The sequence below is a fragment of the Salmo trutta genome, chromosome 5 (assembly GCF_901001165.1).
Source record: "Salmo trutta chromosome 5, fSalTru1.1, whole genome shotgun sequence".
NCBI classification, from domain to species: domain Eukaryota; kingdom Metazoa; phylum Chordata; class Actinopteri; order Salmoniformes; family Salmonidae; genus Salmo; species Salmo trutta.
In genome coordinates this window covers 38,883,946-38,906,587 of record NC_042961.1, presented here as the reverse complement: position 1 = coordinate 38,906,587, position 22,642 = coordinate 38,883,946, and the positions used below count along the sequence as shown (strand labels likewise).

At 44.7% G+C, this 22,642-nt stretch overlaps 1 protein-coding gene across 1 annotated transcript; it reads right to left on the bottom strand.

Annotated features, from left to right (window-relative positions):
- Positions 1–1,688: 1,688 nt before the first annotated feature.
- Positions 1,689–19,630, bottom strand: LOC115194122 (arylsulfatase J). The gene is made up of 2 exons (XM_029753514.1): positions 18,575–19,630; positions 1,689–3,726 (listed from the first exon to the last, which is right to left on the bottom strand). The coding sequence occupies exons 1-2, from the start codon at positions 18,880–18,882 to the stop codon at positions 2,340–2,342; spliced, it is 1,695 nt and encodes a 564-aa protein (XP_029609374.1). The 5' UTR covers positions 18,883–19,630; the 3' UTR covers positions 1,689–2,339.
- Positions 19,631–22,642: the final 3,012 nt, after the last annotated feature.

Genomic DNA, 22,642 nt, shown 5'->3' with positions numbered 1-22,642 from the left:
AACATAACACACTTTTATAGAAATACATTTTGTAGAGGATCTATCATTAGAGCCATTTAACACTCATTTAGCATCATTAAATGACTGTTTTATTAGTATTTTATGGGCCAATCAAAGTTACAGCAACTATTTTGTGTTTTAAACATTGGCGTGCGTAACTCATCAAAAAAAGTGTGCTTTCGTGCATATGTACATACACTGCATTGCCAAAAGTATGTGGACACCTGCTCGTGAAACATCTCATTCCAAAATCATGTGCAATAATATGGAGTTGCCCCCCCCCCTTTGCTGCTATAACAGCCTCCACTATTCTGGGAAGGCTTTCCTCTAGATGTTGGAACATTGCGTGGACTTGCTTCCATTCAGTCACAACAACATTAGTGAGGTCGGACACTGATGTTGGGCGATTAAGCCTGGCTCACAGTCGGCGTTCCAATTCATCCCAAAGGTGTTCAAATGGGGTTGAGGTCGGGGCTCTGTGAAGGCCAGTCAAGTTCTTCCACACCAATCTCGACAAACCGTTTCTGTATGGACCTCGCTTTGTGCACGGGGGTATTGTCATGCTGAAACAGGAAAGGGCCTTCCGCAAACTGTTGCCACAAAGTTGGAAGCACAGAATCATCAAGAATGTCATGGTATGCTGTAGTGTTAAGACTTCCCTTCACTGGAACTAAGGGGCCTAGTCCGAACCATGAAAAAAAAAAAAAAAAAGCACCAGTCCATTATTCCTCCTCCACCAAACTTCACAGTTGGCACTATGCATTCAGGCAGATAGCATCCGCCAAACCCAGATCTGTCCGTCAGACTGCCAGATGGTGAAGCATGATTCATCACTCCAGAGAACGCGTTTCCACTGCTCCAGAGTCCAATGGCGGCGAGCTTTACACCACTCCAGCCGACACTTGGCATTGCACATGGTGATCTTAGGCTTGTGTGTGGCTGCTCGGCCATAGAAACCCATTTCATGAAGCTCCCGACGAAGTTATGTCGATGTTGCTTCCAGAGGCAGTTTGGAACTCGGGAGTGAGTGTCGCAACTGAGGACAGACCATTTTTTTACACGCTATGTGCTTCAGCGGCCCCGTTCTGTGAGCTTGTGTGGCCTACCACGTGGCGACTTATGCTCCTAGACGTTTCCACTTCACAATAACAGCACTTATAGTTGACCAGGGCAGCTCTGTCCACATACTTTTATATATATAGTATATTTATTGAAAGTGCCAAGCAACAGAAAGTCAAATGAAATACTGTTTGACTTAATGGTTGCAAGTTACATTTCTTTGCCCAAAACCTTGTGAGTTGTTTCCATTGATGGCATTTCCGTTTTACTGTTCAACACCGACTGATGAATCTGGCGCTTTGTTGCTTGCCTCGAAGGAGTTGAATCTGGCACGCTGGACCAAGTCAAACTTTATAGTATTTTCCACTAAAATAAAAAAAGGTACTAAGTAGCCATGTGCCAGCGGCTGCAGCGACAACGTGCAGCAAACAGAAAACTTTCCTGTCACAAAAAAAAAACACTTACTGCTGCAAAATTGGGACTGATAAATGTCATTGAGGGCGAGAGAAAGAGAGAGAGAGATCAAGCGACAAAAAGAGAGCAAGATAGAGCAAGGGAGAGACGTGGAAGTACAGAGAGAGAAAGATGAGAAAAGACTCCGTGGCGGAATGAGACAAATGAAAAAAGGGGAGATTTGCATCAGTCTTTAATTTTGTTAGCTAGTTTGTTTTACATTCAACTTGAACTGGAGCCAGAGCAGACAGAACTAAGGGGGAGAACATACATTATTCTAAAGGTTCAGACCGACTGTGCTAATAAAACAAAAATAAATCTCAGTTGACTAGCAGATATAAATCCTACATTTTGTTTTCATTTTCTTGCAACACTGCAATCAACAGCTAATAAAATAAACTATTTTTGTTTTGTTTATTTGTTTCTTTTTATTTCACCCCAAAATATGACGCTGTCTGTAAAGATTAATTCTATATTTATTTTCTCTGATGAAATGTAATGAATCTATTAACAATTTGAAGGTCACAGGAATTCAAGCATGCAATAAAAACCAGAAAAACAAACATTCTTTAAAGGCCTTAACCCATAGTCATGAGGTCATAGGTGTTAGGTCTGACAGTAGTGATTAAAGTGGGTATTTTCCTTAAAGCGTACTCTGAGGCAAATTTAGGTCCATTTGTCCATTGATTTCCCATACTATCCAAGTACCAGTCCATTCAAGTCTTCAAAATACAGATTGTGTGTCAATCCCTGAGATCTGACCATCTAAAAGTTTTTCACACAAAAAGTCACAACAATAAAAAAAATCTAATCCTCCGCCTTTCTTTTCAGAGCTTCCTCTTCTTCTTCTTCTTCTCTTTCTTCTTCTTCTCTTTCTTCTTCCGTCTCTTCTTGGCCAGGTAGTTAGTGAGGAGGTTAGTCTCCCTATCGTCTTCATCCTCCTTGTACCAGGGTCCCCAAACCCCTCCGTTAAAGTTAGGGTTGGAGCGGGAGTCTTTAGCTGGGTAGCGCACCGGGATGGCCGTCCTATTGTACTGTGCTAGCCTCAATAGCATCTTCTTCACTATGTGTGGGTAGTGTAGCGACAGGTCCACTCGTTCATAGGGGTCTGCCGTGATGTTGAACAGCCAGATGGACTTTCCCCGGTCCCAGCGGATGCGTTCGTTATGCCAGCGGTTGGTCAGAAGTAGACTGGAGAACGTCTGCGGAGGGACCCAGTCGCTGTAGCCCGGCACCCCAGTAAGGAGCTTCCAGTGACCGACCCGGAGGGCGGCCCGGATGGCCGTGTTCCAGAGGCCGTAGCCGGCCTTCCAGGATCCATTCTTGGCCTTAGTGTAGATAGGGTCAATGTTGTGTAGGATGTCCTGACGGGGGGACGGACGGCCCTCGCTGATGGCCTCCCATACGTCGTACCCGTCCAGGTTGAGGTCTTCGTCCAGAGTCCCCTCCCCCAAGGACACCAGGGTGGGGAACCAGTCCGTGATGTGAATCAACGCCCGACATTGGGTTCCCTTGTTCACAAGCAGGGGACTATGGACAAAGCCTACGGCCCGGATGCCCCCCTCCCAGTAAGTTGCCTTGCTCCCCCTCAGTGGCCAGTTGCTGCCCCCGGCCATGGGCTGGCCCCCGTTGTCTGACGAATACACTATCACTGTATTGTGGTAGAAACCGTAGCGCTTTAGCGCCAGCGTGAGGTTGTGGATGGCCTCGTCCAGGCAGGACACCATGGCGGCGTACTTGCGACGATGTAAGTTAGGGATGGACTTGTAGCGCTCCAGGTAGAGAGCGGGCACCTGTAGCGGGGAGTGGACCGCCTGAAAGGCCAAGTAGAGGAATAAGGGTTTCTGAGGGTTGTGGTGAGCCAGGATGTCCACAGCTTTTTGGGTGAACATCAGGGTTGAGTATTGGCCCCTATCTTGTTCCCAGGCCGCCTCCTCCCCTTCATAGAGATCATAGCCACACATGCCAGGACCGTCACATTTATAATGGCTATAGTAATCACCACTACCCAGCAGGGACCCAAAGAAGGTGTCAAAGCCGCGCTGGGTGGGCATGCAGCCGCGTTTGTAGAAGCCCAGGTGCCACTTGCCCACCATGTGGGTGGAGTAGCCCGCCTGCCGGAGCTTTTGTGGCAGTGTGACGTTCTCCAGGGGCAGACAGTTGGCCTGGGTGGGCCGGATGACCGAGTGCTGGAGGCCCGTGTGGATCTGATACCTGCATGGGACACAGAAGAAATGGTGTTAGTCAATCAACCAATCAAATCTTAGCTGACTTTTTTTTTCACAAAGAGAAAGCCAAGGCGACGGTGGCTAGGAAACACTTATGTTAATCTAAACATTGAGAAGAACCAGCGTGTAGAGGGAGAGACCATCCTCATCTGGCTGGCCAGAGTATCCAAAACAAGTCACACATCATAAAGCATTTGCTTACATTTACAGCTGAATATAATGTAGTTGCAGTATTATGTTATGACAGGTTCATACATACGCCGCATTGACTCTGCTGTGGTGTTTGGACATTTCCTACCTCCACTTTTTGACATTCACCAGTTGGCTCGACTTTCTAAACGTTGAATATGCTTCCTTGGAAATCTATGCTTGAATTGTGAAGGAGTTTCATGGCATATGATGTGCACACAAATTGCTCCGCATAGGGAAAATAGGCTATACTGGATGAGAATATTTGTACAATTTCAACACGCTACTGTATAAATTTCCAATAAACTGAACCAAACACTCAAGGTTCTGGTAATCCATTTAAAATTCATGCAGTTAAGTTTCTAAAACAACATTGAATCCTTTCACAGGCTATTTAAATGCAATGAGACGGCACAGAAACAGCTTTGCGTAACAGATTACACACATTATGCAATCTAATTGTAATTACAATGGACTTAGTCCAAAGCAAACACGTTTAAAATGACAGTTGACTGCTTGGGCTAACACGGGCTGGCAACCAGAGAACATAGTGATGCTTGACAGGAGATGTCCAAGAGCAATATGCCAGAGGATGTAGTGGTAATAGTGCTGGGTATTTGGGGCGAAGAGTGTCAATTCGGGAAAACCCATCATTCAAGAGTCAAGCCAAGCCAGGAAACAGAGCTGTGACCTGAAATGAATGATGTTCCTAACTTTCTATATTGTGACGGCCATTTTGGCAACGACCGAGATGGAAAAGAAAGCGGTGACTTGTGTTGGATTTTGTCTTGGTGTCTTCACAAGGCTGGTGTTATGAGAGTGATATAGTCTTTGTGTAGAACAGACCCGAGTTCCCGAAAAAGGACCACATGCCTATTGTCATGAGCAAGGAAATAGTCAACAATCAAAGTCCAGAGATAATTGTTTTCCTAGTGGTAACAATCAAACCCCAGACAAACCAAAGTTACTGTGTGTGCAGTATATCTGTTTGCACAACTACTGCCTATGTACACACATCTTACTCTGAAAACATCTTTGTGCTATGCTTACTGAGTACCTCAAACCATTCTGTGATTGTATTTGGCAGTGGGAATAAGGTCTGTTTATTATATCAGACCATGTAAACACTGCAAATGTTGGTTTTAAAATTGAGCACTTAGTCTCGGTAATGTAATCAAGGAAGGCACTACTCTGTTAGTAATGTGAAGTAAAAAGCTGTACTACCTTCATGTACAATGACATAGTGACTGATTTCTGGCTAGGTTACCCATGCTAGACCCGGGAGCAACAAAGGTAAGTCTTTTAAAAAGCAGGTCCTCCAAATGTCTAGAGGTGACGGCCCCGTCTTGGCTCAGAAAGTGAAGCAACCTGGGACGTTGGAGCCTGTCTCGGTAGTAATTACGTCTGACTCTCCTGTGCTGCTTTTAGACGGAGAAAGCCAGACTACCTCAATCCCTCCCCTTCATCCTCCTCTACTTCTCTCTCATCCCTCTTTCTCTCCTGCTGCCAGTGGCAAAACAGGCAACCACTCACTAAGGAGAGGTAGAGAAAATAAGTTGGTGTGCGCTTTGAAAAAAGGAGGCTTTAGCTGGAGGGAAGCCAGGAGGTGGACAATCGATCCTAAGGCTTTCTTAGCAGAGTCTATACTCTTCACAGAGGTAGTGCAAGCACTGCAGCTCTCTGTTCAAAGTCACTCCTGGGGATCCAAATCTATGATTTTCATGTGGAATATACCTCCCCTCACACAAAAACAACCCATGCGCGCACACACACACGCAGAGAATGTACATGTACGCACACGCACCCGATCCCCTCCACACAGCGCAGCTTGGCTGGTCATCGTCCTACGCTTGAAGTCATTTATTGGTGCTCCTGGTTGAGTTTGAGCTAGGTTTACTTCAACATTGAAGTGATGTGTGGGATCTGCAGGTTAAAGCGGCAGGAGTGGATTGAAAACATTTCCACGGCCCCGAACACTCGCTTATTCACACTTGGACACAGCCCTATGCATGTCTTTGCATGCATTTTTAGCATACTGCATCTTGGAAGTGGAAATACGGTGGAGTACACACTACAGAAACACCTTGCCATTGACTTAACTTCAATAGTAAAAAAACATGACAGGCCTAAGTGTTTTAGGCAAACTGGCTAATAATTCCCTTGAGAAACTGGAAGTTAGAAATGCTGTTTAGTTGATGAAACACTGGAACGTTCTAAGAGGTTTTAGACTTAAATTGGTTATTCCCTGAGGTACATGTAATTCACTTCATATTTTCACACAATATTAAAAACGGTCAGACAGAAGCTGACCAGAGTTTGCAAAATGGCATAATGATTGTTGTGTGTGTGTGTGTGTACAAGCTGTGTTTGCATGTGTAAGCCGCTATGTGCGTATGTATGTAAGCTTATTTGTGTGTGTGTATATGTGTCTGCGTGTGTGCATGTGAGTGGGCATGTATGTATGCATGTGTCTGCGTGTGTGCATGTGTGTGCGCGTATGGCTGTGTGCGCTTGTTTGTATGCTAAAATGACAGAACATGGTTTTGCTAATGGACCTCGGGAGAGGGTAATGGCGTAGTCTCTCTGGCAGTCCATAACGCTCGACAGTACAGTACTCTATGCCTCAGGAGTCAGTCAGGTGGGAGGACCGTCTTACTGAACACATGGAACAAGCTCTTCCTCCTCCTCCTCTCCTTCTCCTCCTACAAGTCACCGTGTGGCCGATGTGTCTCAATGAACGCCGCACAGTCGCTATGGTAGTAAAATAGCGTCGTTCACAACACACCTCCCACTGGGCACGCACTGGTGAGTCAGTGCCGTTTCCACGTCATTTCAATTCAATTACGTTGAACCTGCGTGGACCAGACGTTGAATTGACATCTGTGCCCAGCGGGCTGGTGGCAGTGTTGTTGTTTGGTCCCATCTACACTGTAGTGTAGTTACATGCAACACGCAGGGATCGGGTCATTAGTAGAGTATACACACCCAACATCTGGCATCCAAGACCTAAGATCCTCTGGTGTCTTTTGAAATGGAGAATGGCTGTAGCATATGGGTTAACCTTTTACTGCAGCGGGCTAAATCAGGGTCAAATCAGTTTCTTGGTAGTCTTAAAACACATTTACTTTGAAACAAAAGTATACACATGGGTCATGGGCTTACAAAAAAAAGAAGACGCCTGTACCACGTCAGATATAGAACATTCCACCCATGAGCCCACTAGCTCATTTTGACTGCAAGAAAGGCCTACGTAGGTCTCAGTGGCTCCTAGGATTCTTCAAAAAATATATATTTTATTTTACTAGGCAAGTCAGTTAAGAACAAATTCTTATTTACAATGACGGCCTACTGGGGAATAGTGGGTTAACTGCCTTGTTCAGGGGCAGAACTGATCTTTACCTTGTCGGCTCGGGGATTCGATCTTGCAACCTTTCGGTTGCTACTCCAACGCTCTAACCACTAGGCTACCTACCTGCCGCCCCACTAGGCTACCTGCCGCAAACATGGCAAACAAGTGAAGTGGGGCAGTTTAAAATGTTATATAAACTTTAAGATGTAAGATTCAATATATTAGTGAATCATAATTCATCTTTGAGGATAGAATGAATGGGAAATGATCATCGAACACTAAACATTCAGTGGGGCACTACTACGGGATCTGGGATGAGAACCAGATTGTGTTGCTTTCATGTGGGTCTGGGATGATCACTTCTCACCAGTTAGTGGTCTGAGTAGGGGCCTCTCAATCGCCACTCCACAACAAAAACACACTGGGTGAATAGAGGAAGCATTGTTGCGCTGAGCTATCATTAACTGGATCCAATATGGCTCAAATAAACTAATATAGTGATGGAAAAAATAAGTCAAGGGAAAAGCAACATCTGTCTTAGGGTAGAGACTAGAGAGACAATCAAGCAAGCTCTTTGGTGGTCCATGGTGGAACTTGGCGCTGAGAACGTGGGCTTTGACTCGAGCTGAATCTGAACCTGGTTACCCCAATTGCCATAATATATTCATTGACATGTGTTGAAGTGAACTCAGATTTCACAACTACAGATAAAATGTGCAGAGCAAACTTTACTTTCCATCTATATGTTTAGCGCTTTTCACAAGCAATTATACGTCCATGTTTACTCTCTTCAATTCGCCCATAAATGTCTATAAAGTGCTGTTTCTGGAGGGTTTTCTGCTCCATTATCTTCATTCTCAGCCAGACGCGGACCCGCTTGTATGCATTCCACCGGCGTATAAGATTAGATTTTCCATTCCGTACCTTCGAAACTTCATTTGTTTTTATTTGTCCAGCTTCGTATTAAAGCCAACGATTGAAATCTGGGATTGAGAGGAAGGGACAATGTCTCCCTGAGGGGCATCTTTTTCTTCAGATTTTAAAGCCACACAAAATCACAATGCAACACAGTTAGAAAAAAAGGACAGATGCACGTCAGAGCTGTGTGTGTGTGTGTGTGTGTGTGTATAATATAAGAGTCTCTTTTGTCTTCAGCCGAAAGGTAGTGTGCGTATGTGAAAGAGAGCAAGTGTGTGTGTGGGTATGTGAGCGCATGTGTGTTTCTGCGAGTGCATGTGTGTGTGCCTGCATGAATTCATCTACGTATGAGAGAGAGTGTGCGAGTTCACCATATAATCCTAACCCTCCAGAGAGTCTTATGGGATGCTGGTGCTCACATACCAAAAGGTTACAGGCGTGTAATGAGAATGTCATGCTACGCAGTCTCTTATCCCTAAACAGATCAGTCATCTAAAACAAAAGCTCTTGACGTGGACCGGAATTCAAAAGTATCCTGGTCTATATCCATCTATAGTATTTCAAGGGAATGGGTCATTGGCCTTGAATTTGTATGGGTCTTGAGTGGTTGAAGGACATTTCTGCTTTCTAGGCCCTTAAAAAAAGATGACTGGAGTAGTGAGCGTATTCAATGTGCCTCCCACCCGGTCGCATACAGCCCGTTTACAGACCCTCGTTAACATCTTACGGCATGAGCTCATGGTTCTTCCCTACTTTACTTCCATATCAACCAAATTACAGTACAGCCACAATCTCAAAAACACCCATTGTAGTCACACTAGCTATCGCCCCGGTTTATTTTTTACACAACCGCTGGACCACTAGGCCAACAAATCACAAGCCATTTTAAAACACAAATCAACAAGTGCAGCTTGCAATCACATAATCCCACAAGGCACAACGGGGATACCACTACTGGGCTACACAACCACTGGGTTCTAGGCCTATACTAGGTTTCAAACCATCACTATCCCTGGGCCCGGCCCGGCTCCATGTGCCAACCCCACGGAACTGTTCCACGTCCTCCCCACATATGGTTCGAATAAGCAGCCTCTCCTCGGCTCTCTAAAGCTAATGAAATTCAGCCTTGGAGCGGTGTGGTTCCCTCGCTTATTCCCTCCCTCCCCTTCGACTTGATCTGACTGGACCGCCCCTTCAATCTCACTTCTGCTGCTCCCTCCTTTGGCACTCGTCCTCTTTAACTTATCACACTTTCCCCTTCCAGGACTCAAAACACTATAGATTCCTTCGCTCTCGTCCGGACCCTCCCTTACACATTCTTCATTCCCTTATTCACACGTTGGCCTTGCTTCCCATATCCACAGGTTCACTTCATCAACCGACCCAGTGTGTATTCGCTCTGCAACCCAGTGTGCTGGGATGGAGTGAGTGTTTGGGTGAAGGAAAGGGTAGAAGGGCAACAGAGTGAGTGTATAGAGAGATAGAGATAGATAGATAGATAGATGGATATAGAGAGAGAGAGATGTACAAAAAGAGTGACAGCTCAGTAAAGCGACAGGAGATGGGTGAGTGAGAGGAGAAGCTGGGCGACTGTGGACAGTCTCTGCATGGGGTCTGGAGAAATGGAAGATGAGACTTGACTGGTGTGAGAGGCAAAAGGGAAGAGTAGCCCTGTGCAAATAAACCACGGTTCTGCCCGCGGTTTGATAGAGTTGCAACTTACAGCGCCTTGACACCAAGACGGCACAGTGTTTGGTTTTATAAAGCTGCCCTTATCCACATTGGTGATGTCCACCACGCAACCCAGAAGCCACTGTGGGGCACATTCCTGATCATTTGTTTGTCGATGGATGGCGGTTCATCAGCGATGTGAGCCCTTGATAGCTAAATAGAATTTAGCTTTACGCCGATTCCACCGGAGTCATCCCCCGTGGGAAGTAGGGAGTGAGAAAGTAGAGAGATGGGAAGAAGAGACAGAGAGAGAGAGAGAGAGAGAGAGAGAGAGAGAGAGAGAGAGAGAGAGAGAGAGAGAGAGAGAGAGAGAGAGAGAGAGAGAAAATAAAGTTTCAGGAGATGGGGGAAAAAAAAGGTATTCTGGCTCTTTTCTCAATAGTTTTTATTCAGACTGGTCACACAAATCTTTATAAAAAAAGGAGTGCGTCTGAGAATGTAATAGTGCATTTAGACTACAGCAAGGAGACATAATTCAAGTCCATTTTAACACTACCTGACAAACAGCTGTGAGGTTGTGAAGTTTCCAAAAGTTCTGGCAAAAAGAAATCAGCTGTCTTTTATGAATGCCTAATTCCACATCCGTGTACTAAAAACCCTTTGACAGAGGCCACACTTCAGCTCTGTCCGGACACGTTTGTCGTCATGTCTCTCAAGCTGTGAAATACGCAATCTTTGATACTACCAGGTGTGTTTACAAAACTTTCTGAAAAATCCCTTTGTCCCAACCGCCTTGTCTAGCAGAGAAGTTATTTCAAAGAACCTGGTCTTGAACACCAGCCATTGTCTCACCATGTCACACACCCATTCCACAGACATAGTCCACATTCTTAAACTTTAAAAAAGGAACGCCATAGCCGGTGCCAGGCCAACGCAACCTATGCCTTTTCCTTGGTATAACTCCTCACTTTTCCAGGAGTGAATAACTGAGTAGTACAGTGAGAGTTCATGGGATTTGAAGAGTCTAATAAGTCAAGGGCTGTTGTTGAACTTGGGAGGCAAATGCTCAACTGAAGCCTCAATGTTTTTGCCGCTGCCCTGAGGAAAACCAGAGGTCGAGGTGCTTCGATTCAGAGCTGCCGTGAGGTTAGGTACCGTAGCAATTTGTTATGCAGCTCCGTCATGGGGGGGGGGGGGGCTTTACCTTTGTACGAACAGCAGCAGAACAAATAAGTTTCACTTGTCTCCATCACTGACCCCATAACTTTCTCCTATCTCAGTCTAGATAACATCAGGGGTTTTTTCTGCATAGCAAAAGTATTGGGTGGATCGCTTAAGTGTATTTTCAGGCCGCCTATGTCCAAACAGTAAATAAATATATATATTTTTATATATATAATTTTCGGGATGGAACATTTTCTGAGTGTAAACTTACATAAAGTATGTAGAAAAGCTAATGGACCTATATATCTTTGAAAACTAACAATCAACTAAATAAACAGCCTGGTCTCATAGACTAGACATAAATATCTGGAACACTCAAATTAGTATGATATGTTACGCTTGCTATGGTTACATAAGACAGATGGTTACTTAAGGCAAAAACAAAAAGTATGGTGGTTGATCAGGGTGGGCGTATAATGCAAATGTGGAGAGGTGGGACAAAAGTCGCGAGTTTGAATCTCAACACGGACAACTTTAGCATTTTAGCTAATTACTTTGAGTTAGCTAACTACTTAATACATTTTTTTGTTACTTTGCAAATACTTAGCATGTTAGCTAACCCTTCTCCTTCTCCTAAACCTAACCTTAACCCATAGCCTAGCTAATGTTAGCCAGCTAGCTAACGTTTGCCACCTAGCTAGAATTCACAACATATCATACATTTAGCAAATTCGTAACATATAAAACAAATTGTAATTCGTAACATACCATACGAAACGTAACATATCATTCTAAATGGAGTGTCTCGAATTTACATACAGAATATACAAAATGCTCTGAGACCAGGTTGAAATAAAAGCTAGACAGTCAGGGAGAATCAAGAATTAAAATTATGCGTTCAGGAGTATATCTGTCATGGTATGGGGTCCCCATTGATTTTATTATAATGTTTGAGTCACTCAGATAGCGTAAGACATGGCAAAATGTGTAGAACTGCAGGAAATTCTCTGTTTTTTTCTCTCAGCCTCATGGCCAACAGGAGGGCCTTTACAATTTTAATGGAGTTTAATGAGGTGAAGACAGAAATACATTTTTAAAGAAAGCTGCGATTTCAGTGGCTGGGTCAGTCTTGCATGCTGCCACCACCTGATCTCTGCAAATGAAGGACCTGAGGGCAGAGGACAGTGGGCGCTTGTGTGTGAAGGATCAAGTCTGTGCCGCTCTCTGGTATCCACGTGTTGCATTACAGCAAAGGGAGAGAGGTTGAGTGGGACGGACAACATTTGACCTGGCCATTTGATCTCTAATCCTGCACAACAAGCTGAGTCGATTGAGTTGATTCTGGAAAACACTCGCGACTCAAAGACCATTGTCACCATCACAACGATAGCTTCTCTTTTTAGGACCAGTGACCGGAATGATAGTGTGTGGGCGTGGTAGTAGGGGGAGAGGGCACATCGGGTTTGAGAAAGGGGAGAAAGAGCCTTCATGCAAGACTTTTTTTCATCAGAAATGGCTGATATTACCTCTACTTGAACTTCATTACCATACATGTCAACGTGCCCCGGGATATCTGGATATTTTGACCTGTCAGTCCCCTGGGTAGAACTTAATATTTGAGGCAAGACAACCTGTCCATCTAGAGACAGTTGAGGGGGGAAAAAACCATTTCAAACTACAGCCCTCTGGTGTATAGCTGTGGTTTACAATTAGGGCGCAACAATAACAACTGGAATTTAAATTGAGCGTGTGTGGCAGGGGTCAGATTCCGTTGGTTGCCATGTCAACCAGCCCAAAACCCCTAATAAGCCCCAAAACGATTACACCTCCAAAAAGGACCCTAAGCGGCGAGCAAAAGTTTAGAGATCACAACAACCACCCTTTCAGCACGATATTCAAGTTACTATATTGTAGGCCACAAAAGGGGAAAAGCATTGACATCTTGACATTTTAACGGTCCTATAGAACGGATCATGGGCCAGACATCTGCTGAAATCCCACCGCAAGGCATGGAAGGGAAATCCAGCCTGGCCCCTCTAATATACAGCACATTGCAGTACCATAGCTGTCCTCACATTTCTATCCATTAGTAAAACACACACAAAGGGCCCCTAATCTCCTTTTCAGAGGTCACCCTTCTGTTTCAAAACATAGATTTAAAAAACACCACCACTCTCTTGGAATCATCCTTTCGGGAGTTGCCTGGTAACATAACTGAATATACACCGACACTTCCATATGTACAACAGGGGTGGGTGGAGTGGGCAACATTGGAGACACTTTTTTCAGAATTTTCCAGAAGAGGTGCCCAGCAACCTTCACGTTTCAGTAGGCAGACACTATAGGCGCAACTGAAATATCACATTTACATAAGTATTCAGACCCTTTACTCAGTACTTTGTTGAAGCACCTTTGGCAGCGATTAGACTCGAGTATGATGCTACAAGCTTGTCACAGCTGTATTTGGGGAGTTTCTCCCATTCTTCTCTGCAGATCCTCTCAAGCTGTCAGGTTGGATGGGGAGCGTACCTGCACAGCTATTTTCAGGTCTCTCCAAAGATGTTGGATTGGGTTCATGTCCAGGCTCTGGCTGGTCCACTCAAGGACATTCAGAGATTTGTCCCGAAGCCACTCCTGCGTTGTCTTGGCTGTGTGCTTAGGGTTGTTTTCCTGTTAGAAGGTGAACCTTCGCCCCAGTCTGAGGTCCTGAGTGCTCTGGAGCACATTTTCATCAAGGATCTCTCTGTACTTTGCGCCGTTCATCTTTCAATCGATCCTGACTAGTCTCCCAGTCCCTGCCACTGAAAAACATCCCTACAGCATGATGCTGCCACCACCATGCTTCACCGTACGGATGCTGGCAGGTTTCCTCCAGACGTGACACTTGGCATTCAGGCCAAAGAGTCTAATCTTTAGGTGACTTTTGGCAAACTCCAAGCGGACTGCCGTGTGCCATAAAGGCCTGATTGGTGGAGTGCTGCAGAGATGGTTATCCAATCTCCACACAGGAACTCTGTCAGAGTGACCATCGGGTTCTTGGTCACCTGCCGCATTACCTGGTTTTTACTCTGACATGCACTGTCAACTGTGGGACCTTATATAGACAGGTGTGTGCTTTTCCAAATGATGTCCAATCAATTGAATTTACCACAGGTGGACTCCAAGTTGTTGAAACAGCTCAAGGATAATCAATGGAAACAGGATGCACCTGAGCTCAATTTAAAATCTCATAGCAAAAGGTCTGAATACTTATGTAAATAAGGTATTTATTTTTGTTATTTTTAATAGCTTTGCAAAAATGTCTAAAATATGTTTTTGCTTTGTCATTATGGGATATTGTGTGTAGATTGATGAGAAAGACATTTTAGAATAAGTAACGTAACACAATGTGAAAAAAATTCAAGGGGTCTCAGTACTTTCCGAATGCACTGTATATGTTGCGTTTTCTTCTGTGGACTCAGGTGGTTGCTATAGTGTCTCCACTTGCAAACAGTTAAGTTGTTACTGTGCTGATGTGCATCTTTGTTCTCCAGCACTCAATTATGTGTTTTGAAATTTTATCTTGAAGCAATCAAATGTATTTTATAAAGCCCTTCTTACATCAGCAGTTGTCACAAGGTGCTTAAAAAGATACCTGGCCTATAACAACAAAAGCGCAAGCGATGCAGATTTATAAGAACAGTGGCTAGGAAAAACTCCTTAAATGCAGGGACCTAGGAAGAAACCTAGAGAGGAACCAGGTGAGAAAGAGAGCGAGAGAGTTGAAACAGCAGATTCAAAGCAGTCATTGTTGCACTTTATATTGTGTGCTGTTGCATGCATTTCAGTGTCTTGAGAACATACAGTAACTGAAGTCGGTCTGCGTAGCCTTTCAAGTCACATTGCGCTTCCATGCAGAAGTGGGATACTTCACAGGGCTCTTCTATTATGCTCCTGTGAAAAACAGTCATAACGCTCCAATGGACCTTACTCTCTAGTAATTTAGCAAACAATTAAGTCTCCCATGCACAATTCATTTTGACAATTGATCACCTCACATGTACAGGGCAGGCTAATTAGTGGACATAAGTAAATCAGTCTGAAGAAGACAATAACCATCCCCCCGGGATGCAGGTGGAATGGTCACCTCTTGACTTTATAACACATTTATAACACTTTAACACACTCAGTGCATTGGCCCAGCCTGGTCTCATAGATTAGACATAACATAGTAAACGTACATACGGGACACTGAAATGAGTTAGTTAGATACTTTGCAACTTTCCACCTGGCTACCCCTACCCCGACCAACAGCTCTGTACCCCCCCACAGCAACTTGCCCAAGCCTTCCCCATTTCTCCTTCACCCAAATCCAGATAGCTGATGTTCTAAAAGAGCTTCAAAATCTGGACCCCTACAAATCAGCTGGGCTAGACAATCTGGACCCTCTCTTTCTAAAATGATCTGCCGCAATTGTTGCAACCCCTATTACTAGCCTGTTCAACCTTTCTTTCGTATCGTCTGAGATTCACAAAGATTGGAAAGCTGCCGCGGTCATCCCCCTCTTCAAAAGGGGGAGACACTCTAGACACAAACTGTTACAGACCTACATCTATCCTACCCTGCCTTTCTAAAGTCTTCGAAAGCCAAATAGATCACCGACCATTTCGAATCTGTCCGTACCTTCTCCGCCATGCAATCTGGTTTCCGAGCTGGTCATGGGTGCACCTCAGCCACGCTCAAGGTTCTAAACAATATCATAACCTCCATCGATAAAAGACAATATGGGCAGCCGTATTCATCGACCTGGCCAAGGCTTTCGACTCTGTCAATCACCGCATTCTTATCGGCAGACTCAACAGCCTTGGTTTCTCAAATGACTGCCTCGCCTGGTTCACCAACTACTTCTCAGACAGAGTTCAGTGTGTCAAATCGGAGGGCTGTTGTCCGGACCTCTGGCAGTATCTATGGGGGTGCCACAGAATTCAATTCTCGGGCTGACTCTTTTCTCTGTATACGTCAATGTCGTCGCTCTTGCTGCTGGTGATTCTCTGATCCACCTCTACACAAACGACACCATTCTGTATACTTCTGGCCCTTCTTTGGACACTGTTAACTAACCTCCAGATGAGCTTCAATGCCATACAACTCCCCTTCCGTGGCCTCCAACTGCTCTTAAAATGCAAGTAAAACTAAATGCATGCTCCTCAACCGATCTCTGCCCGCACCTGCCCGTCCCTCTAGCATCACTGACCTAGAATATGTGGACAACTACAAATACCTAGGTGTCTGGTTAGACTGTAAACTCTCCTTCCAGACTCACATTAAGCATCTCTGCCTCTACCACTATTACGGGGGCTGAGTCACTGGCTTACTGGTTTTCTTCCATGCCGTCCCTGGGAGGGGTGCGTCACTTGAGTGGGTTGAGTCACTGACGTGGTCTTCCTGTCTGGGTTGGCGCCCCCCCTTGGGCTGTGCCATGGCGGAGATCTTTGTGGGCTATACTCGGCCTTGTCCCAGGATGGTATGTTGGTGGTTGGAGATATCCCTCCAGTGGTGTGGAGGCTGTGCTTTGGCAAAGTGGTTGGGGTTATATCCTACCTGTTTGGCCCTGTCCGGGGGTTTCATCGGATGGGGTCACAGTGTCTCCTGACCCCTCCTGTCTCAGCCGCCAGTATTTATGCTGCAGTAGTTTGTGTCGGGGAGATAGGGTCAGTCTGTCACATCTGGAGTATTTCTCTTGTCTTTTCCGGTGTCCTGTGTGAATTTAAATATGCTCTCTCTAATTCTCTCTTTCTCTTCTTTCTTTCTCTCTCTCGGAGGACCTGAGCCCTAGGACCATGCCTCAGGACTACCTGGCTTGATGACTCCTTGCTGTCCCCAGTTCACCTGACTGTGCTGCTGCTCCAGTTCCAACTGTTCTGCCTGCAGCTATGGAACCCTGACCTGTTCACCGGACGTGCTACCTTTCCCAGACCTGTTGTCCCAGACCTGCTGGAACCCTGAACTATTCACCGGACGTGCTACCTGTCCCAGACCTGCTGTTTTCAACTCTCTAGAGACAGCAGGAGCGGTAGAGATTCTCTCAAAGATCGGCTATGAAAAAGCCAACTGACACTTACTCTTGTGTTACTGACTTGTTGCACCCTCGACAACTACTATGATTATTATTATTTGACAATGCTGGTCATTTATGAACATTTGAACATCTAGGCCATGTGCTGTTATAATCTCCACCCGGCACAGCCAGAAGAGGACTGGCCACCCCTCATAGCCTGGTTCCTCTCTAGGTTTCTTCCTAGGTTTTAGCCTTTCTAGGGAGTTTTTCCTAGCCACCGTGCTTCTACACCTGCATTGCTTGCTGTTTGGGGTTTTAGGCTGGGTTTCTGTACAGCACTTTGTGATATCAGCTGATGTAAGAAGGGCTATATAAAAAAAATTGATTTTGATTTGATCTCCAATCCTAAATGAAATCTAGAATTGGCTTCCTATTTCGCAACAAAGCAGGTATATTCCTTCCTATTTCACGCTCCAGCAGGTATATTTCACTGGTCACCCCCAAAGCCAATTTCTCCTTTGGGTGCCTTTCCTTCCAGTTCTCTGCTGCCAATGACTGGAACTAATTGCAAAAGTCACTGAAGTTGGAGACATATCTCCCTCACTAACTTTAAGCATCAGCTGTCAGAGCAGCTTACAGATCATTGCACCTGTACATAGCCCATCTGTAAATAGCCCACCCAACTACCTTATCCCCAAAGTTATTTTGTTTTTGCACCCCAGTATCTCTACTTGCACATTCATCTTCTGCACATCTATCACTCCAGTGTTAAATTGCTAAATTGTAATTATTTCACCACTATGGCCTATTTATTGCCTTACCTCCCTAATCTTACCTCATTTGTACACACTGTATATAGACTTTTCTATTGTGTTATTGACTGTACGTTTGTTTATTCCATGTATAACTCTGTGCTGTTGTTTGTGTCGCACTGCTATGCTTTTATCATGGCCAGGTCGCAGTTGTAAATCAGAATTTGTTCTCAACTGGCCTACCTGGTTAAATAAAGGTGAAATAAATCAAATAAAAAAACTACTTAGCATGTTACCTAACCCTTTTAGCTAACCCTTTCCCTAATCCTAACCAAACGTCTAGCAACCCAAAGGTTGTGAGTTTGAATCTCACCACAGACAACTTTATAATTTTAGCAACTACTTACTACTTTTTAGCTACTTTGCATGTTAGTTAACCCTTCCCCTAACCTTAACGCTTTAACCTAACTCCTAAACTCTAACCTCTAGCCTTGCTAACGTTAGCCAGCTAGCTAAAATTATTGTATGTTTTGCAAATTCATAACATATTGTACGTTTGACATTTTTTTTAATTCAGAAAATATCATACGAAATGGGTCATGGACATCCACAAATGAATACATACCATACGAAATGTAACATACTGTATCATACTAAATTAAGTGTCTCGGATTTACGTACAGAATACAAAATGCTCTAAGACCAGGTTGATTGACCACAACTGAATACCCACTCGACAGGAGGTTAAACTTACCTGCCAGTCATCAATTGACTCCTGGAGGGGCTGCAGAGAGGCTGCACATAGTAATTCTCCAGTTTCACTCCCTGCGCTGCCAGCCTGTCCAGAGTTGGGGTTTTGATCTCGGACCCATGGTAACCCACATCCCGGAAGCCTTGGTCATCAACCAGGATGAAAATGATGTGAGGTTGAGTAGTCTTGTCAAGATTATTCACTCGGTTCTGCGAATTGCCATTCCAATTTTCCCACGACATCTGATAGCCACATGTTAGTGAAGTAAACGCGAATAAACTCGCCAGGACACTGAAGATAAACATCTTCATCCCCGACGCTTACACTGCATCAGAACCAAACCACTCGAATCATTGTATTAGTCTGGTAAAAAAAATTAAGTGATAGTTGTTTGCTACATTGCAAAAGTTATTGGCAGTGGTTGTCATAGTGGACAACGCGCGAATGCGGTGGAGCGTTGCACATGTTCCGGTGTAGCAACCCTTGGAAATTGTGTTAGCATTGTCCTCAATAGCCTATTCTCATACTCTAGCCCAATGACAACGTTTGTGTTCAGTAGCCGACGATAATAGCAGTCCAGTCCTTTCAAATGCCACAATACGTGTGTTTGAAGTCACCACCATTAAAACGTTAATCCAAATTTCTGCAATGCAAAACATCTTCCCGTCGGAATGTTCTATTCCTCGTTTGAAACGTGGCTCCTCTTACCTAAATCGTTGAATTAACTTCACTGTATTGCTGTGCAAACAGTTAAAACTGTGTTACATCAATCCCGAACCTCACTTGTGTTTCTTCTGGGACGTGAGAGATTTGACAGGTCCTTCTCTCTCAGCAACAGCGAGTCTGCTTTAGAACCACCCGCTGCCAGCTATAGGGGCTGTTCCGTGTGTGTGCGCTCTCCTCGCACTCCACCATCAACACTGCCTAACTGAAATCTGAGAGATAATTCATACAGCACTGCCTCTGCGTTCTATCATTCAACATCCCTGTCTGTCTGCCTCTCCAAAGTCCACACATGTAAATGGATGGAGGAGTACAAAGAGCATTTGGATCAACCTATTGACTGGGTTGTGACAGTGTGGATTATACAACGGGTGGGTCTAATCCTGAATGCTGATTGCTTAGAACCGCATTCCACAAATTACCGCTGGCTAAATCTATGACGTTTAAATGCCTATTTACACTGTTCCATCTGATCGCGCAATCCACTGTCTCATCAGCCCAGCCAGGCAATTTATAAACTTGATCTCCACTATAAAAAGCATTTAAAAAATCTTGAATCATTAGCTCATTGTTATGGATGTATCCAAATAGAAAACAGTTTATGCAAATGCAGATACTTTGCTGTTATTCTGGCTGCACTTTTTGACATGGCTGTAAATTAGTCATAGTTGGCTAGCTAGCATACAAGGGATAAGAACATTGCCAGCCAGTATGGCAATGTAACATTTAGAACGAACGACTGTGTCGCGTCCATAGATTCAGAACAAAAAGACTGAACAACTGGGTCACTTCTCTAGCAACCCGAGATTTGTGTCGGGACTATATCTTGTGGAAGGAGTATTTGGCAATTTTTTTGGGCCTTCCTTTAGGAATGTAGTAAAGTACAGATACCCCCTCCACAAAACTACTTAAGTAGTACTTTACACCACTGCTTAGTATTATGATTCTCACTGAGTCGCATATAAAAAGTTGCGAGTTTGTGAATTGGGCCAGAGGAGTCTGGGGAGGAGGGGTGTGGTTGTGCAGAGTGCGTGCCTGCGTGTGTTTGTTTAAATAAAGGTCCCTCAAACAGACTGGGACTTTCTATGATCCAGTGAGCATTAATTCATGGACCCACATAATGACCAAGTGAGAAGGTGTCTGCGACGTGAATTCATTTTCTGCTCTGCAAACAAGGTTGACAGACTCCAACTAGGAGAATGACTCCAGAATGTCTACCAATGCAAGTTCGGCTGTAATGAAGCACAAACGGTGACTGTACCCGCTCTCAGCTGTATCTGAACAGGAGACCGTGTACTCTCTGACAGAACTGTTTCCTCTGTCACCATGGACTACAGGTCAAATGGGGTCTGGGTGAGAAAGCCCAAGGTCCATTGAAGACCTCTACCATGGACAGCCACACAGGCAAAAGTCCATTTCATTTTGTTCCAAAAACTAAATGTTGCGTGTTACTGAACTTGACCAGAGGCCAAGAATGAAGTCGTCAGAGCCGTCATGTGTACTAAATGTCGATGAGAGGGGGATAAATCCCCTTGTCATTAAGGTTAACCCCCTGGAGTCTGAAATCGCTGTGAAACTAATTCCTTGGAAAGAGGACTTGCAAAATTCTCCAATCTTCCAAAGCCAAGGGATTTTTCTGCACACACACACACTCCTTGCATCCTGTGCCATTGCATCATCATCGTGGGTGGGTCCGGTTGGTCGATGAGTAATGTGACTCAGCATGAGGTCATAGGCCCTCCTTTATAGTTCTGACCTCTCAAAGTGGGTGGATGAGTGGATCATTGAAAACATCATCCTCTCTTAAAGTGCAAATGCCCATGCACGTAGACCACCCCAAACTGACACTAACAGACGCTGGGGACTGCCAACCCAATGTCTCTGTTCCAGGAACCAACCTCTCAGCACATTCCCACTGAGCTGTCTTCCTGCGTAATTGCCTCATTTTTGAGGTGACTCATTTTACAAGGCGTAGGGAGGGGAAGAGGAAAAAAGTTTTTTGATTTGTGGAAGTTTCTGTAATAGACCAGCCAACTTTGTGATAGCTCTCAGTGCCCACTATTATAGACATTTACACATGACTTCCTGCTTATAGAGGGCTGCAACGCCTATGGGCACATTGCACAGGTTCAGTATGTTAATATTTCCATACACTCAATGTTTTGACACTGAAATTACCCTTTTTGTTAGTAGTACAGAGGAGACAAATCTCCATGTTATCTCCAAGGTGTTGACGTTGAAATTACCGATGGGCCAGCCAATGACTGAGCGGGATCCACATGATCTAAGGCAGTCACCCAGTAGTACTGTAATTGTGTCAGACATGTCAGAGTGGGTTAGGGGAAATACCAATGTGGCAAGTGGGGGTCCCAATGGGGATATATACTGTGTATATATATACACTGAGTGTACAAAACTTTGGGAACACTTTCCTAATATTGAGTTGCCCCCACACCCCCTTTGCCCTAAGAACAGCCTCAATTTGTCGGGGCATGGACTCTATAAGGTGTCGAAAGCATTCTACAAGGATGCTGGCCCATGTTGGCTGGATGTCCTTTGGGTGGTGGAGCATTCTTGATACACACAGGAAACTGTTGAGTGTGAAAAACCCAGCAGCGTTGCAGTTCTTGACACAAACCGGTGCACCTGGCACCTACTACCATATCCCATTTAAAGGCACTTCAATATTTTGTCTTGCCCATTCACCCTCTGAATGGCACACACACACAATCCTTATCTCAATTATCTCAATGCTTACAATATCCTCCTTTAACCTGTCTCCTCCCCTTCATCTACAATGATTGATGTGGATTTAACAAGTGACATCAATAAGGGATCATAGCTTTCACCTGGATTCACCTGGTCAGTCTATGTCATGGAAAGAGGTGTTCCTAAGGTTGTGTACGCTCAGTGTATATCCCTGATCTGCCGATATGAAGGGAATGTAAACTATCTAATGTAGCCTGCTCCCATACTGTATGTGCTGTAGATAATTCTTCTATGGTGCCGTAGATAACCCTTCTATGGTGCCGTAGATAACCCTTCTATGGTGCCGTAGATAACTCTTCTATGGTGCCGTAGATAATTCTTCTATGGTGCCGTAGGTAATTCTTCTATGGTGCCGTAGGTAATTCTTCTATGGCGCCGTAGGTAACTCTTCTATGGCGCCGTAGATAACTCTTCTATGGCGCCGTAGATAACTCTTCTATCGCGCTGTAGGTAACTCTTCTATGGTGCTGTAGGTAACTCTTCTATCGCGCCATAGGTAACTCTTCTATGGTGCTGTAGGTAACTCTTCTATGGTGCTGTAGATAATTCTTCTATCGCACCGCAGCGAATTCTTTTATC

Bases quoted from the DNA above. Each gene is read 5' to 3' on its own strand.
- LOC115194122 (XM_029753514.1), bottom strand. From the start codon at position 18,882: ATGAAGATGTTTATCTTCAGTGTCCTGGCGAGTTTATTCGCGTTTACT. The intron at 3,727-18,574 runs GTAAGTTTAACC...TGTCCCATGCAG, and splicing joins AGTCAATTGATGACTGGCAG to GTATCAGATCCACACGGGCC.